The 15000-nt window shown below is 42.8% G+C and overlaps 1 protein-coding gene and 1 long non-coding RNA gene across 2 annotated transcripts in view; one reads left to right on the top strand and one right to left on the bottom strand.

Moving 5' to 3' along the window:
- The window catches only part of LOC143418889 (uncharacterized), a 13571-nt gene extending 506 nt beyond the window's left edge, over nt 1–13065 (top strand). Inside the window, exons 3-5 of the long non-coding RNA XR_013098808.1 lie at nt 1116–1274; nt 5297–5437; nt 12384–13065. This is a non-coding gene — a long non-coding RNA (uncharacterized LOC143418889). The remainder of the gene's footprint in view (nt 1–1115; nt 1275–5296; nt 5438–12383) is intronic.
- LOC101481393 (dual specificity testis-specific protein kinase 2) lies at nt 5647–14817 on the bottom strand. Its single transcript, XM_076884517.1, has 10 exons — nt 14500–14817; nt 13703–13824; nt 13029–13077; nt 12411–12557; nt 12167–12249; nt 11711–11801; nt 9526–9609; nt 9132–9218; nt 8937–9030; nt 5647–7683 (listed from the first exon to the last, which is right to left on the bottom strand). The coding sequence occupies exons 2-10, from the start codon at nt 13795–13797 to the stop codon at nt 6446–6448; spliced, it is 1968 nt and encodes a 655-aa protein (XP_076740632.1). The 5' UTR covers nt 13798–13824; nt 14500–14817; the 3' UTR covers nt 5647–6445.
- Nucleotides 14818–15000: the final 183 nt, after the last annotated feature.

Below are 15000 nucleotides of genomic sequence, written 5' to 3'. Positions count from 1 at the left end.
ACTTTAGAATAAACTGAAAGTAAAAACTAAGAATATGTGTCTCATGGGCTGTCAGAATGGGGTCATTAGGCCCAGATACGACACCACAGCTCTGTGCAAAACACACCTCAACATGAAAACACAGGGAGAGCAGACAGACATGTGGACATGACCAGGGAGAAAGATGACAAAACACAGAGACGAGACTAGAGACAGACTGGACACAAAAGGGAACTAAGGTAATAAAACAAGAACCAGGAACCAGAGAAAAACATAAACTTTTATTTAATGTTGAATTAACTGAAAGTAAAAACTAAAAATGTATTACTCATAGTTCCTTAGGCCCAGGTACAAGTGCAAAACACACCTGAACACAAGCAAGGTAAAGAGAGAGGAAGCATACAGCAAGAATACAAAGGAAATGTGACTATCAAAATAAAATAGGAAATAACTAGACTGGGAAACATAAAACAGGACTGATACAGGAGGGAGAACAATTAACAAATAACTGTAACCACAACTAGAAACTTATTCTCTCCCTTTGATCATGATTATTTATTAATTATCATCGTTATCATTTTATCCTAACACTTTCACAGATCGTCACATTTATATGACACCACAATGTAATGTATAACGTACACAAAACATATACTGCTGGATATCAGATTCCATCAACTACCAAGCAGAAAACAAAAGGCAGCTCCTCGATACTTTATTATGAAATCAGCAGAAAGTAGCATATGTCCTGTGGAAAACGTAAACATACACAGTACCTTACAATAACAGCACTAAATAAACAAACAAACAAAACATGAAATATGAATTTGTAAGTTTATTCAGACTCCGGGCGTAGCACTTAAACAGAACCTTTAAATGGGCAACAATGATTAGTGTAACAAGGGTTTAAGTCTTGTCAGCATATCTTTATTTTAAGTTCAGGTCAGCACGTGAACACATCAAAGTGATTCATAACTAGGTTTTTAACGAGACGTACAGTAAACATTTCCTTGGAATTAATTTTAAAATATGCACTGTGAACACTAGGTGGCAGTGTGGGACAATGACTGCATGTCATTAGATATAAGTGAGCCTCGGTCTTTAAATCTGTGACATTCCTGCTTTTATTTGAACAGGCTGCTCTTCCCAGTTGTTTCATTTCTCCAACAATCTTCTTCCCGCATCAACTACTAATTTTAACAAGTGAAACTGTTCGCTGGTGTTTCCTTGTCTGGTCCATCACTGGCCTTGGGAGACCCTACCAGGAGGTGCGGCTATCAAGATCAGCAGCACAGGTCAGCTCCACAGACTTCAAAGACCAAAACAAAGGATTATGTGAATGATTACTGAAAAGTAAATATATTTATTAGTTAATTATACTGGGTGATTTAACTAATTTCTTTATATGAACTGAGAATACAGGAAAATGAAAATGTGAGTATGGGGCACTTAGGCTACGTTCACACTGCAGATCTTAATGCTCAATTCCGATTTTTAGATCAAATCCGATTATTTTGTCTGCTCCGGCGCTGATAATTGGCGTCTGTCTTGTGACGTAAAAAACAGATTTAATGCGACGTGACCATCAAACAGCAGCTTTCTAAAACATCAGATATGTATCGGATTCAGCACCACATACGAAAGTGACCCAGATCGGGTTTGAAAATATCGGATTTGTGCCGTTCACGCTGTCAGACCATGACCGGATATGGGTCGCAGAGGGTCAGAAAAGTCGGATTTGATGCGCTTTCGCCTGCAGTGGGAACGTAGCCTATGAGACCAAAAAAAAGGCTTTCCAAGAAATTTGAACTCTTCCGGTTTTTGGTTTATTACCTACACAGCAAAATCTCCAGTGTTAAATTAACACTATAGAGTGTCTATATGGGTCCACACCTCTGAGTGTTAAATTAACACTTTTGACAGTGTTATATGTTTAAAAGTAACCTAGTCAGTTTTGAAGATTAACAAAGACTAACACTGAGCAGTGCTGATTTTCTAACACTGGAAAATAACTCAAAATGTTAGAAATATTCCAGTGTTAGAAAATCAGCACTGCTCAGTGTTAGCCATTGTTAATCTTCAAAACTGACTAGGTTACTTTTAAACATATAACACTGTCAAAGTGTTGTATTTAACACTCAGAGGTGTGGACCCATATAGACACTCTATAGTGTTAATTTAACACTGGAGATTTTGCTGTGTAAAAACAACCAGAGTGAATGTTGCTGGTTGCAAAACCTCCCATGCCTCCAGCAGATCATATCGACATATAATATTTGTATAGGCTCCAAAGCACCTTAAGACTTTGTTTTTCCCTTAAAGACCTCCAAGAGTCATCCCCTCCTCCACTATGTCATCTCCCCACAGCAAAGGTTAAAAAGCAGCACTCAAAGAATCCACAGTTATATTTGTTTATTACCAGATGATTGCACACAGGGTTCTAGCTGTACAGCAGGAACAGAACTTGGAAATAAGGTAAGAAATTAAGGGATAAAAGATTATCCTGTGAGTATACATCACTCTACCTTTCGCTCCAAAGCACATACACACACACAGTGTGTGAAATGATTTGTATAATAAATATGCATACCGGTTTCATGTTTTCCAGTTACAACAGTGTAATCAAAATGAACATGTAGATAAGTAACATGCACTGGAGGATATCTGAGCTGGGTAGTTTGTTGAGCCAGAAATACATGCACACGCAGATAAACATAAAAAAATCAGCTGTAGCACAGATTTAAATAAAGCCCCATCTAACAGAAGCCTGGTGTCTTACTGCAAAGTGCTCCACGCTCAAGTGCAAAAATAAAGAGTCTAAATGAAGAGCTTCTTCCTTCAACAAATACCAGTCTCTCCATCTCAAACACACATACACACAAATGTGTACTTCTGTAAAAAACAAAACAAAACATAGGAAGCAGGTCATCTTTATTAACTTTATAAATACTCCCCGTCAGCTACAGTCACACAAAGTCAAAAGCATGTGGTTATCTTCCTGCGTCCAGACTGCTGGGAGCAGTAAGGCTCATCACATCTTCCAGTTTGTGGCCACTCCGTAGCAGCGCTGTACTGTTTCCATCAGGGATGCTGCATCAGAGCTGCAATGCACGTTCATCTTCCTCTTTACATGTCAGCAAAATGAGGTGTACAAATACAGCTCCTCCCTACCACACCAAAAACTACAACACAGTTTAGAAGAGCATCCTGGTTTAAGTCTTTTCTGTAATAATACGTCGTCTAAATCTCTTACAGTCGTCTGACTCACAGCATGTGGACATTTCATTCTTTATACCATCTGCTTGTCACCACACTCAAAATCTACCAACCACACATCAAATGGTTTTTGACAATGGTTTGGAAACTATTCATAAAAGCAAATATTTTGGTCTCTATGGATCGTTCCTACCTTCATAGCTGTATTGCAAGTGAATTTCCGAATAACTCCAGTTTTATTAAGGCTTAATGTTAGAGGTAAGGTCGCTTTCACTATGTGCTGACACAACCGGCTGTAGCTGGTATCTGTCTGTTCGACCTTACTTCCCCCAGCTGAGTCACTAAAACTGGACCTCTCAGCCGTGAGCGTGCTAATAAAATGATCATGCGGTACAGACTGTATCAGAAGTTCATCCTCCAGCTTTAGTGACTGGAATTCTAATAATATTATAGCCTCTTAATTAGCAAGTATGTGTATCAATGCACCGCATCTATGCATTTTAGCTGATATCTTATTACAAAAGTCTCAGGTCTAAATATGCTAACATCTGGCTCCAAAGAATCAACATGGCACCAGCCAAAGCACTATAGCTAAAGGCTTTAAAATGAAGAATCCACAAACCAATGGTTGATATCACAGTCGCTTCATCCATCTTTTATATACAATATAAATTAAAGATCGGTGTGTATAAATTGCAGAAAACCAATCCCTACCAACACTCTTTTGCAGGGATTAGTGCTGTCCAAGTTAGTTTGAAGAAATGCAGACATGAATTTTTGCCCTACACTGAACGATAATGGTTGCAGCTGACCATACTCCAGTGGTGCACAGTGCTAGGGATGTAGGTCTGGATATACAAATAATCCTCCAGCATCACACTAGCTAATAGAGGCTAGTATATATTCTATACCTGAGTATCAGCATCATGAAAACTACATTTGGGGCAACCAATGCTAGGAATGGGCTACATAGCTTATAGTAAGGTTAGGATTATGAATCACATTCCTTGGTAAAGCAATTTGACAAACTAACCAGCTGTAACAAACACTTTAGTTACTAAAGCTGATAAAGTAATTTTAAGTTAAGTTCAGCTAAGTTACCATCAGCCCGAGGAGTTTGAATGCATCACTCATCCTTATCCAAATCAAACTAGCATTTTGTTACATGGGCTAGCTTGCAATTTGCACATGTTAGCAGGAACGCTAGTACTGATAAAAAAAAAAAAAAAAAAACAGAGGAAAGACAGAAAAAACAAATGTTCCTACTATAAACTGAATGCCCTGGCAGTAGAATACTGACAGTAGTTTCAGAGTTTACATTTGTGAGAGAGAACTAACATTCCTCTAGCTAATGTTAGCTCACGTTAGCATCCCTGCCAAATTTCTTGTTACTAAGTATAAAAGCTAGTTGTTTAGCCTCAGCTGATTTGCTATTGTCACTAGCAAAATATTATGTGAAGTTACATAAATGTTTTTTTTGTCTTTATGTGAAGTTTGTGAAGACCTTGATGTTTGTTGACATTCCTGGATTTGACTTCTAAGCTAGCACCAGCAGCTCTATATGTAGTGGTTTACACATTTGCCTAACACGTGAATGGTTGTTGGTATGAGACCAAGAGTACAGTCTATCTCTGCCTCATAAAGGGTATAAAATTCTGCCAAATCAGAAACACAGAGCCATCTGCTGTGGCGACCCCTGGTTAATAAGGGAGCAGCAAAAAGGAGCTGTTTCTTTAAAGCTACCCTTAGCTAGTGTTGGCACTAGGAAGGGAAAACAAGCAAGGCACTTGGGAGTATAAGCATCTCATCTTATGGACTTCTGCAGAAAATGGAGGTCTGGATTAAAAAAAGAAGAAGGTGGTAATTTTAATAATATTATTATCAAAATTGGCAGCACTATTGCCTTTCAGCAAGAAGGTCCTGAGTTCAATTCCACCATCAGGCCGGGGTCTTCCTATGTGGGTTCTCCTTAGGTAGAGGCTCCTTCCTCCCATAGTTCAAACACATGCAGTTAGTGGGGTTAGGTTAACTGGTAACTCTAAATTGCCCATAGGTGTGAATGTGAATGGTTGTCTGTCTCTATGTGTTTGTCCTCTGACAGACTGGTGACCTGTCCAGGGTGTACCCTGCCCTTTGCCCTAAGACAGCTGTGATAGGCTCCAGCGACCCTGACAAAGAATAAGAGGATGGATGGATAACCAACATCTAACTTTCTGCATTGGAGACGTTACAGTCCTACAAGGTGTGACATCAGCTGCTTGCACATGAAAATTTCAAGTTTCTAATTAATGTTAGGATACATGTGTCATCAAGGGAGTATGCCAAGTTATAAATCATTTACTGATTAATTACTACTCATAAACACAGTTAGCTAATTTACACTTATTTTATTAGAAAACTGATTTTTCCCAATTCAAATGTATTATTGACACAATCTTTGTGAAAACTAAAACATCTAGAAATTGTCTATACAGAGATGTAAATAAATAATTTAAATAATTTAGCCATTTAGCTCTCGTCACTCATCACTGAGGACACAGTATAAAATATGGATGTAGCTTCCTGTTAGGAAAAATGAAGCCAATGTGGAAGTGCCTGTAAACCTGCATTCATCTCAAGGGAGCCGATGATGATAGCTGTGGTTGCAAAAAAGATTTCCAGTCCTCTGGAGGCACTTTGCTGCCGAGTTCAGTCACTCGATTTGACGTCATACTGAATAAAAAATGGAATCGATTTTGTAAGGTGATTATGCCACGTTTCAAAAAGGAGGATTAGCTCGTTGGCTAATGACTGCCCAGTTGGCAAGTGGATTCAGTCAGGCCTGCCCCTCTTTGTCACATGTCTGGAAACCAGTTCCACATAGAGCGTGTTTGCTTCAGTGGAGATGGGAGTTCAGTGTAAGCCAGACTAGCTGCTCTGTCTGAACGAGCACCATCCCAGAGGCAGTAACGTTAACCCTGACTGGTTAGATGTATAGATCTGCTCAGCATACAATGTTGGAAGTAATAAAGTAAGCAGCTGAACCCTGGCCACCTCTTCCTTTATGCCACCATGCTTCTCACTGTGACAGTTATGTTTAATCCTCCAGCCCAATAGATGGCGCTCTAATCAGCAGTGTGTTAGCACAGGCTACAGTGACTGCACAGCTGCTAGAGTCAGTATTAAGCATTGAGTACCCACTACATTTATTGTTTATGCCTTTGTCCACTTCACTTTGCCACGAGTTCAAAACAAGCACCTTCGAGGATTCTTACGACTGGGCTTCTGGCAGGGAGCGGCCGGGCTCACACGACACAGAGGGCCCCGCACCCACTAATCCATTTGTGTTGTGACACAGTAATGTTTTGGTTGTGACTGCTGACGACGAAGCGCTGCCACCAGTTATGGTACCGTTGAGGTTCCGGTAGGGCCGCTGCCGTGGTAACGAAGCCCTTCTGCGGGGGGCAGGTATGGCAGCTGAACCACGGAGGCACACCGAAGGGAAACTCAGGCCTACCAGGCAGCAGCCTGGACAGGAAATTGCCTCGTCCTGCTCAGAGGGCCCCCTTGGGTCTGAGGACAGGGCTCCACTGTAGTCACTTGAGCGGCCTCCTCGACCCCACTGCACTTGCTGACTGATTACCAGGCCTGAGCCGTTGTTGTTGTTGAGTCGTGGCAGAGGAGGCAAGGCAGACGTTGAGAAGGGAAGCCGCCAGCCCTTGGTCCGTATGGAGTTGCAGGAGGTAGAGGTGAGCAATGGTCTTTCAGGTGTAGCGTTCACGATCCTGTCTGTTGCCTCAGGAGATTTGGTGCAGTCCATGGCTTCTGTAAAACTTATGCTCTCCTCCTCTTCTTCGTCATCTTCCTCTTCCAATCGCTCCAGAGACACCATTTCCAATTCTACAGGAAAACCAGGATCCTCTGCCACCTGTATTTCCTTTCCAAAAGACTCTCTCCTCACACTTGGCTCATGTCTCATGTCTGCATGGTCAACGTGCAGCCTTCCTTGTATTCTCTCTGAAACCTTCGTCCCCTTCCTTGTGTCATCCTTCATATCCTCCCACGTCCTGTGCTTCATGGCCGCCTCTCGAGCGTCCTCATCCTTTTTTTCTTCCTCCCCCGCTGCGTGTCTGGGCAGAGCCACAGTCCGGCTGAGCTCTGGGGTGCAGGGCAGAGACTGGCACCTTCTTGGAGGCACTCTCATCCCTGACGCTTTTTTAAGAAGGTGGGGGGAGGTGCACATGTCAGGAAGTGCAGGTAGGGTAAAGGTCAGCGAGATGACGGACTTGCTGGGAGTGTCCAACAGTTTGCACCGTCCTCCGTTTAAGTCCTGTCTGAGAGAGAACGGGTTGACCCTTGCTGGGGTCCCGAGTAAAGGAGAAGGCAGGCTTCCTGGAGGTATCGTGTCTGACTGGCTCCTGGCCAAGCCTTGCCATAGCTGAGTGTGGTCCGCAGGGTGATAGGGAGAGCTTCGGCATCGGTACGGGCTGACGTCTGCTGCCACAGGCTCTAACCAAGGGAAACAAGGTGGAAGATGGAACAAGAGTCAGAGAGCACGACAGGTCACGAACCACAGAAAATACAAAGACAACATAACGTGTAAGAACATTCTTTTTTTCACTGGCAGCAAGGCGGCATCACCCCGTGACAAGGTCTCGCTATGCTCCTCTGTCTTCTCTTTGCCCTCACCTCCTACCAGCTGCAGCCAACGGCTGCTCTGTCCTCAGCCTCGTTCTGCTGGAGCTCATTATTATTGCACTGGTATCATTATCCCTCGTGTCACTCACAGGGTAACGTCACATCGTTGGGTTCTTTTTAAATTTTTGACAGGAGATAGATAAAACGGAAAATAATACCTCACTGTAACTGCTCTTTACCTGCCTCTTCTACAGTGCTGCAGCTCCAGTGGTGGCCAATGAGCCGGCCCCAAAAGTGAGGCAAAAAGTACATAAAGTACATGCAAATGAAAAATACATGAGTCTGAAAAACAGTCTGCAGTGTAAAGACCTGACTAGGCTCCATCCTGCAAAGCTGATCCATCAGCTTCATTGGTCAGAACACCCTGAGGTCTGTTTGTTTTAATCCGTGTCTCAAAGTATTCAGACCAGCATAAAGGTTTGAGGACCGAGCTACAAACATGTTTATTATTCTGTAAGGTCTTTCCTTGATGTGAAAAAAATATGAGCTATAATTTCATAGTTTCATGTATGTTTCAGACAGCAACTCAACATATATAGCTGTGACTTATTTATGTGCTACAAACATCCTTAAACATCCTTTAAGACTAACGATAGCATGTTAAAGCTTTACGGTCAATCAAAGGCAGCAGGTGAGGTTTTGTCTCCTTGTTCAGAATCCAGCTGTAGTAAATAAAACTAAGTAGAAGCTCAGTTTTCACAAAAACTACAGTTTTACTTTGGATTTTTACTTTTCGAGTTTTTGCTAGAACATGTTAGCATCCCTAACATCATCAGCAGCCTCGTTCCAATGCAGTGCAGTTTTCAGCAGCAGCATGGCAGCTGGGCTCAAGCGGTGACAGCATGTGTAGTTCTGTATTATACATCTTTGTTGATTAAAACATGAGAACAACAATGCAGCAAGATGAAACACGAAACCCGGTTAGCTGTGGCCGTGATGTCTGAACATGCTTCAAAGCATCGCAGGGACACATCAGGGCTTTAACCTGCTCTAAGACCCAGAGAGAGTGAAACATTCAGAACAGTAGAACTTTAAAAATAAGTAGATAAAAAGGGTCTTTTTACCAAGTGCAACAGGCGTCTCTCCCTGCTGCTCTCTCTCCAGGGCCTCCAACGTGAAGACGATGTCAGAGAACGAGGGTCGACTCTCTGCATTCATCTGAAACGACACAGACGAACAGAGCCACGGTTTAGGATGCAGACAAAGCTTCAGTAGCTCCCGGTCGTGTTTGGGTTGTGACACGCTGTGCGTATACTTACGTTACAGCAGGTCACGGCGAGATTAAAGAATGCTGGTGGGCAGTCCCCGGCCATGTTCTCGAATGCATCCACATCCAAACCAAAGTCCTAGAGACAAACACACAGCTGGGAGAGTTAGCAGTTTCAAAATGCTTCAGGTCAAAGCTTTAGCCTGGATTAGGTCTGACATGTCCCACGCCGTATGACTGGTTTTGGGTATACGTGAGCTAACCCTGTGTATCTCTAGCTCAGGTGGGCCGACTACTAATTGGCAGGTTGGTGTTCAGCCTGCATATCACAGGACGCTGAACCTCCAGTTCCTCGATTGCATCCCTCACAGTGTGAATGTTAGATAAGGTGCAGAGCAAAGTGCTGTATGAATGTGCGTGACTGTGGGGACAGATTTATTTCCTACCTCTGTCCTCGGTAAAAAATCAGGATCAGCTTCAATCCGGCCAATGATCTCACACAGGATGATGCCATAAGCAAACACATCCACCTAAGAGAGAGGAGGTCCCGTTAGTTCTGGCTGTGTTAGGGCTCCAACTAGATTTCATACAGAAGTAAAATTCAAAACCAGACGGATGAAACTAACTCTTAACATCATCAGATGAACATGATGTCTTTGATCAGTTCCATGTGAAACAGGCAGGTATTCACTCATACAGGTCGAGGTGGCAGCATCGTGCCCTGGAGCTAGGTTGCTGCCAGTTGTACTGGAAACAACCTGCTAATAACAAATTATTCAACTTCACCAGTTGAAACATGGATAACAAACATACACCAAAGCTACTTTTGGAATTGATAAAACAGGAGACTAAGCTTCTGGAACAGCATTCCCAAAGCCCTGAAATCAACCTTATTGGAAACGTGTGGACTAAGCTTAAAAGCGGGACTTTGGCAGGAAACCAACTCACTTAAATGAGCTCTATGAAGTCTGCCAAGACCAAAAACAAACAACCTGGAGAATTTGGGGGCAGAGTCTAATGGTTGGTAACTTTAAATGCAATTACACAAACATGACCTTATGATTGACAGTTACACTGTGGTAGATTTCATTTTACAGTAGGTTTGTCTGGGAAAGTTGTTAGGCTGCTTTGGTACAGTTAATGTTAAGTAGAAGTATCCATTCAGTGTAGCCCTTATTAAGGTTTCCCCAGTCTCACGTTTGGATCGATACTGATCAGGTATCAGGTCTTTGATGACGTGCTATGATGTGTGCATTGATTCTGACATGGAGAGCTAAGATGAGACGACGGCAAAGGGCTGTATAAATGTTATTTATACAGCGTCAAATCAGAACAACAACTGCCTCAGGGTGCTTTATATTATAAGGTAGAGACCCTACAATGATATGACCTCTATGAGCAACAGTGCTTTGGCAACAGTGGGGGAAAACCCTCCTTTTTAACAGGAAGAAACCTACAACAGAACAACGCTCTGGTAGCAATCTGCCGTGACTGGGTGGGTGGGGGGTAAGACAAACATACAAAGGGATCTTTTAGCTGCTTTGTATGTTTGCAATAATGTCTGCAATAAATTTCATCTTAACTGCAAACTTGACGTGGCTGAAAGAGGAAACGGCAACGATGCGTTTCCTATCAGCGTCTGACTCTGACTGGGGTCCCTGTCAGCTCAACTCCACATGCAATTGGTGAACGGTGTTGAACTCAGAGTGAGATTAAGAAGGAACATTTCAAACTAAGAGAAAGGAATAACCTTCATTTTTGGTCATCTGTTGGAAGAACGCTCAGCCACAGACTGTGGAAACACTTCACACATGCTTTTATGGTTTCAGGGGGAGTCAGAACTGAATTCTGAATCTATTACTTGTTGTAACTTTGTTGCGATTTATTGTTTTGATAACAGCATTTTGGTTATGTGGTAAATGATTTCTTGCCAGCCACATATTTAGCGAGAGCTGTTAATTATAGATTTCATTTTCTGCCAAAAAAGAGCATTTAATACTTATTTTCATTCGAGACTTCATTTCCCAGGATCCTTTGTTGTAGAGATGGAAGTTATTCATATTTAACTAAAAGGTTTGCGGGACCCATTATGATATGTTGCTCTGATGTTGGTCAGTTTTTGTGTTGTACACCCTTTTTCGAAGTCTTATATAAAGACTATCGCTTCTATAACTGATGTCTGACCCATTTTTCTTGGATCAGTGGATTTGCCACAACATTATGTGGCTTTGCTTGGCTGCTTATACTGAGAAATGTTCCTATAGTTACACATTGTTGTAGCAGCTGCTAGTTACAGCACACAGTTAGCACAGTTGTAAGCTAGCCCCAACCCATCATATGTGACTGTGTGAAAGGATACTGGTCACTCAGTATCCTGCGTTTCTACAAACGCACAAAGACAACACAAATACCAACATATTCAAAATAACAAGTTCAAATAAAAAAAGAAGAGAAAACAGAGGGTAAGACAAGCACGAGGAATCCAGACAGTCTGTTAACATCAGCTAATATTAGCCACTGGCTCGTACCGAGTAAAGAGTTCATTGCTTATAATTAAATAAAGGAAGGAGGGTCACAAAAAGATTACACTCTAATACTGTACTCCAGTTTTACAGAACCAAAGACACTCACCTTCTCGTTGTAAAGTTCTCCTCTCAGAACCTCAGGGGCCATCCAGTACGGAGAGCCCACAATGGCCAGAGGCTGCTTCTCTGAACCTTCACTGTAAAGAGAGGGGAGTGGACCGGTCTGTCATTAGGAACCTAATGTGAATGCTCTTCATGATCTATCTAATCACACTTAAAAAAATCCTGCCAATGATCACTTTGTAGATCATACATGAAAACAAGGAATATAACGTTTGAATATTAATTCCCGTTTATTTTGACGTGAGAACGATCAGAGCTGGAGTGGAGAATCGCTGGATTTGACTTTTTAATAGAAGGTTACGATGTTTCCACTTTCCTTTTAATGTCTGGGACACATTCTGGTACCTGTGCACAAACAGACCACGCTCTCTAACACAGACAAAACAGCTGCTTTGATCAAATTTATAGAAGCTCAGGAGAGAAAAGATTTGTCCTGCACCTGTAATCAGGGATCTTCTCTGCCAGGCCAAAGTCTCCCACCACAGCAGTGAACGTGCCATTCTCACAGCGAACCAGACAATTCTGCAACAGATAAACAGTCGAGAAATGAATATATGCAAACAACAGCTGGTAAAAACAGTCTCATTCTATAAAGAACAATGAGAGAGACAGAAGTACAATTTAAAAAGTTTCATTTTTGTCGTCGCTTTCATCAGTGCAGGTACGCGACTCGTGTGCCGTACCTTGGATGTGAGGTCCCTGTGGAATATGCCCTTACTGTGCAGGTACTGCAGTCCTCGGGCGATATCCAGAGACAGAGCCATCCTGACTCCCCACGACAGATACAGGTCACTGTCCAACAGCTGCTCCAGGTTACCCCCGTTTATGTACTGCACAGAAAGAGACGATAGGGTGAGCCAGACACAAGCAAGATCCAGAAATGCTGCAAGCTCATTTATCTCAAGAGGGAAGCTGTCCTGTGGTCTGACCAACTCAGGTGCCATGTCTCCCACTGTAAACCAGTCAGGGGATTCTTCCCAGCACACAGTTTAAAACATGTGTCCCAACCTCAGACCTGCTACCCAGTGCAAGAATTCACTGCATTAAGGAAAATATATGAATCAGGAAAGCTGCCCAAACACATGCAGAGCTGCTAAACGTGGGCTGGTTTAATCCCCTGGTCCTCCGGGGACCCTGATGGGCCTCTCTAAATGGGACTTAGCATTTCTTGCTTTTGAATGTTTGAATGTCGTCTTTGCACAACTTCTAAATGAATATAGGAGGAGAGACATGAGAATAAGGTGTAGCTGTGGAAACCTGGAAATGTTGTCAGCACAAAGAGGACAAAACAAAAGTCTTACCTCAGTCAAAGCGTGCAGCTGACCTTCATGCACACAAACCCCGAGAAACCTGACAGGAAGTCAAGAAACACGATTTAATCACTTCTACGTGTCAGTAACCATGGCGCCCATCCATCGATGGACAGCTTGGAATGTGTTGATGTGGCACCCCCTTGTGTCCCTCAGAGGAACGACAGAACATTTGTGTCACAACTTCAAAACTTTAGACTTAGTAAATTGTTATTATTACACATTTTAAGCTTCAATATGATTTGTTTTTGATCGGCCTTTTATGAGGGGAAATGAGATTTCCATTTTAAAGTCTACAAAAATAAAGTGTAAAAAACCTTTTTTTGATTTTTTCTTTTGAGTGAACCTGTTAAAATGTGCTGAAGTTAACTCTGGCAAAGGTCTTATTCATGCAATAAATATAGAACAAACATTAATGTACAACATATACACAGTGCTTTTAAAAGCTATTTGCCCCCTTGCTCATTTGTATCTTTTTGGTATATGTCACACTTACATATTTCAGATTATCGAACAGATGTTAATATTAGACAAAGATCAGCAGAGTAAATACAAAAAGCATTTTTTAAAGGATGATTTTATTTATTTAAGGGGCAAAATGTTCTTCGAATCTCACTGTAATCAAAATCGAACATTGAATTTTTAATCAGCACATTTACACCTACCTAAGAATGTTGGGATGGCACAGCCTGTTCATAAGCTGCACTTCTCGTAGCATGTTAGCTTTGTTGCTAGCCAGCGTGTTCATTTTCAGTGCCATGACCTGCCCTGTGATCCTGTGCTGCACCTGGTACAGAGAAAGAGAAAGCCAAAGGCAGAGAATGATTGTTCACAGACTAACAGTGTGAACGTCTCTCCACCTCTGCTTCAACAAAGTCTGCCACAAAACCTCAAGTTGTGAAATTTAAGACCAGCATGTAACACAATCCTGTAACGTTGGACCCCGAGAACGCTGACTCTGTTCATCTGAATGTTTCATTGGGAGAAACGTTTGGTACAAGTGACTCGTCACAGCTGCACATTTTAGCACAATAGCCTCACGAGGCCATAAACTCGGTCTCCCTCGCCTTATTTTGATACGTACAGTTTGAGCTGCAGCTACAGTAGGTCATGTGGTCACCAGGGTCACTGACTGGTGCTTGCAAAGTTGATACAGTGTCTGCACCTCCAAGCACTTGCATGCGTTTGTGTTTGTGTGCGTATATTAATAGTACAGCTAATAGGCTTTCTGGATTTCCCATCACTCCTCCTGATCTGCACAAATCCACTGGGCTGCTACTGAGCAGAGCGCATGTGTGTGCACGCACGCACACACATACACACAACCAGTGCTTGTTAACAGTCTGAATGGCCCGGGAGTCTGGAGGTGTGGGACCTGATTGACCTAAAGCCAACCAGGGGGCAGCGGGTCAAACAGGTGGTGGGCGGGGTGTAGGGGACACCTGTGATGGCCCTGGTTTACCTGAGACAGGAGGACCTGGTGATGGCCTCCGGGGGGGCAGAGGGCAGCCAATGACTTTTTAGGCGGTGTTAATGACTCTCTGTGCAGCCTTCCTGTTCTCAGTCGTGGCTCCTGAGTATCAAACACCACTGAGGAGCTGTAGAAGGCCAGCAGCAGCTCCTGGTCCAGGTTATTTTTCCTCGGGGGAGGTGCAGTCCCTGTAAGGCCTTCTTTACTGGGTGATAGTGTTGTGGGTCCAGCTGAGATCAGCAGAGATGTGGGTGCCCAGAACCCACCAGTTCTCCACTTATAATGAGAGGGGAGTGGACCTGTCTGTGCCTCCTGAAGTCCATTATGAGTTCTTTGGTTTTAAGGATGTTTAGCTTCAGGTTGTTCTCTACCTCCACCCTGTACGCCAGCTCACCTCCATCAGAGATCCTACTGTTGAGTTGGGTGCTGTGATTGGACCTTCAAACTGACAAGAAGGAGACTTAAGTCCTGATACTGATAGAACGTGTTTAT

This window comes from Maylandia zebra, linkage group LG6, assembly GCF_041146795.1.
Source record: "Maylandia zebra isolate NMK-2024a linkage group LG6, Mzebra_GT3a, whole genome shotgun sequence".
In the NCBI taxonomy this organism is placed as follows: Eukaryota; Metazoa; Chordata; class Actinopteri; order Cichliformes; family Cichlidae; genus Maylandia; species Maylandia zebra.
This window is presented reverse-complemented; position numbering and strand designations above follow the sequence as displayed.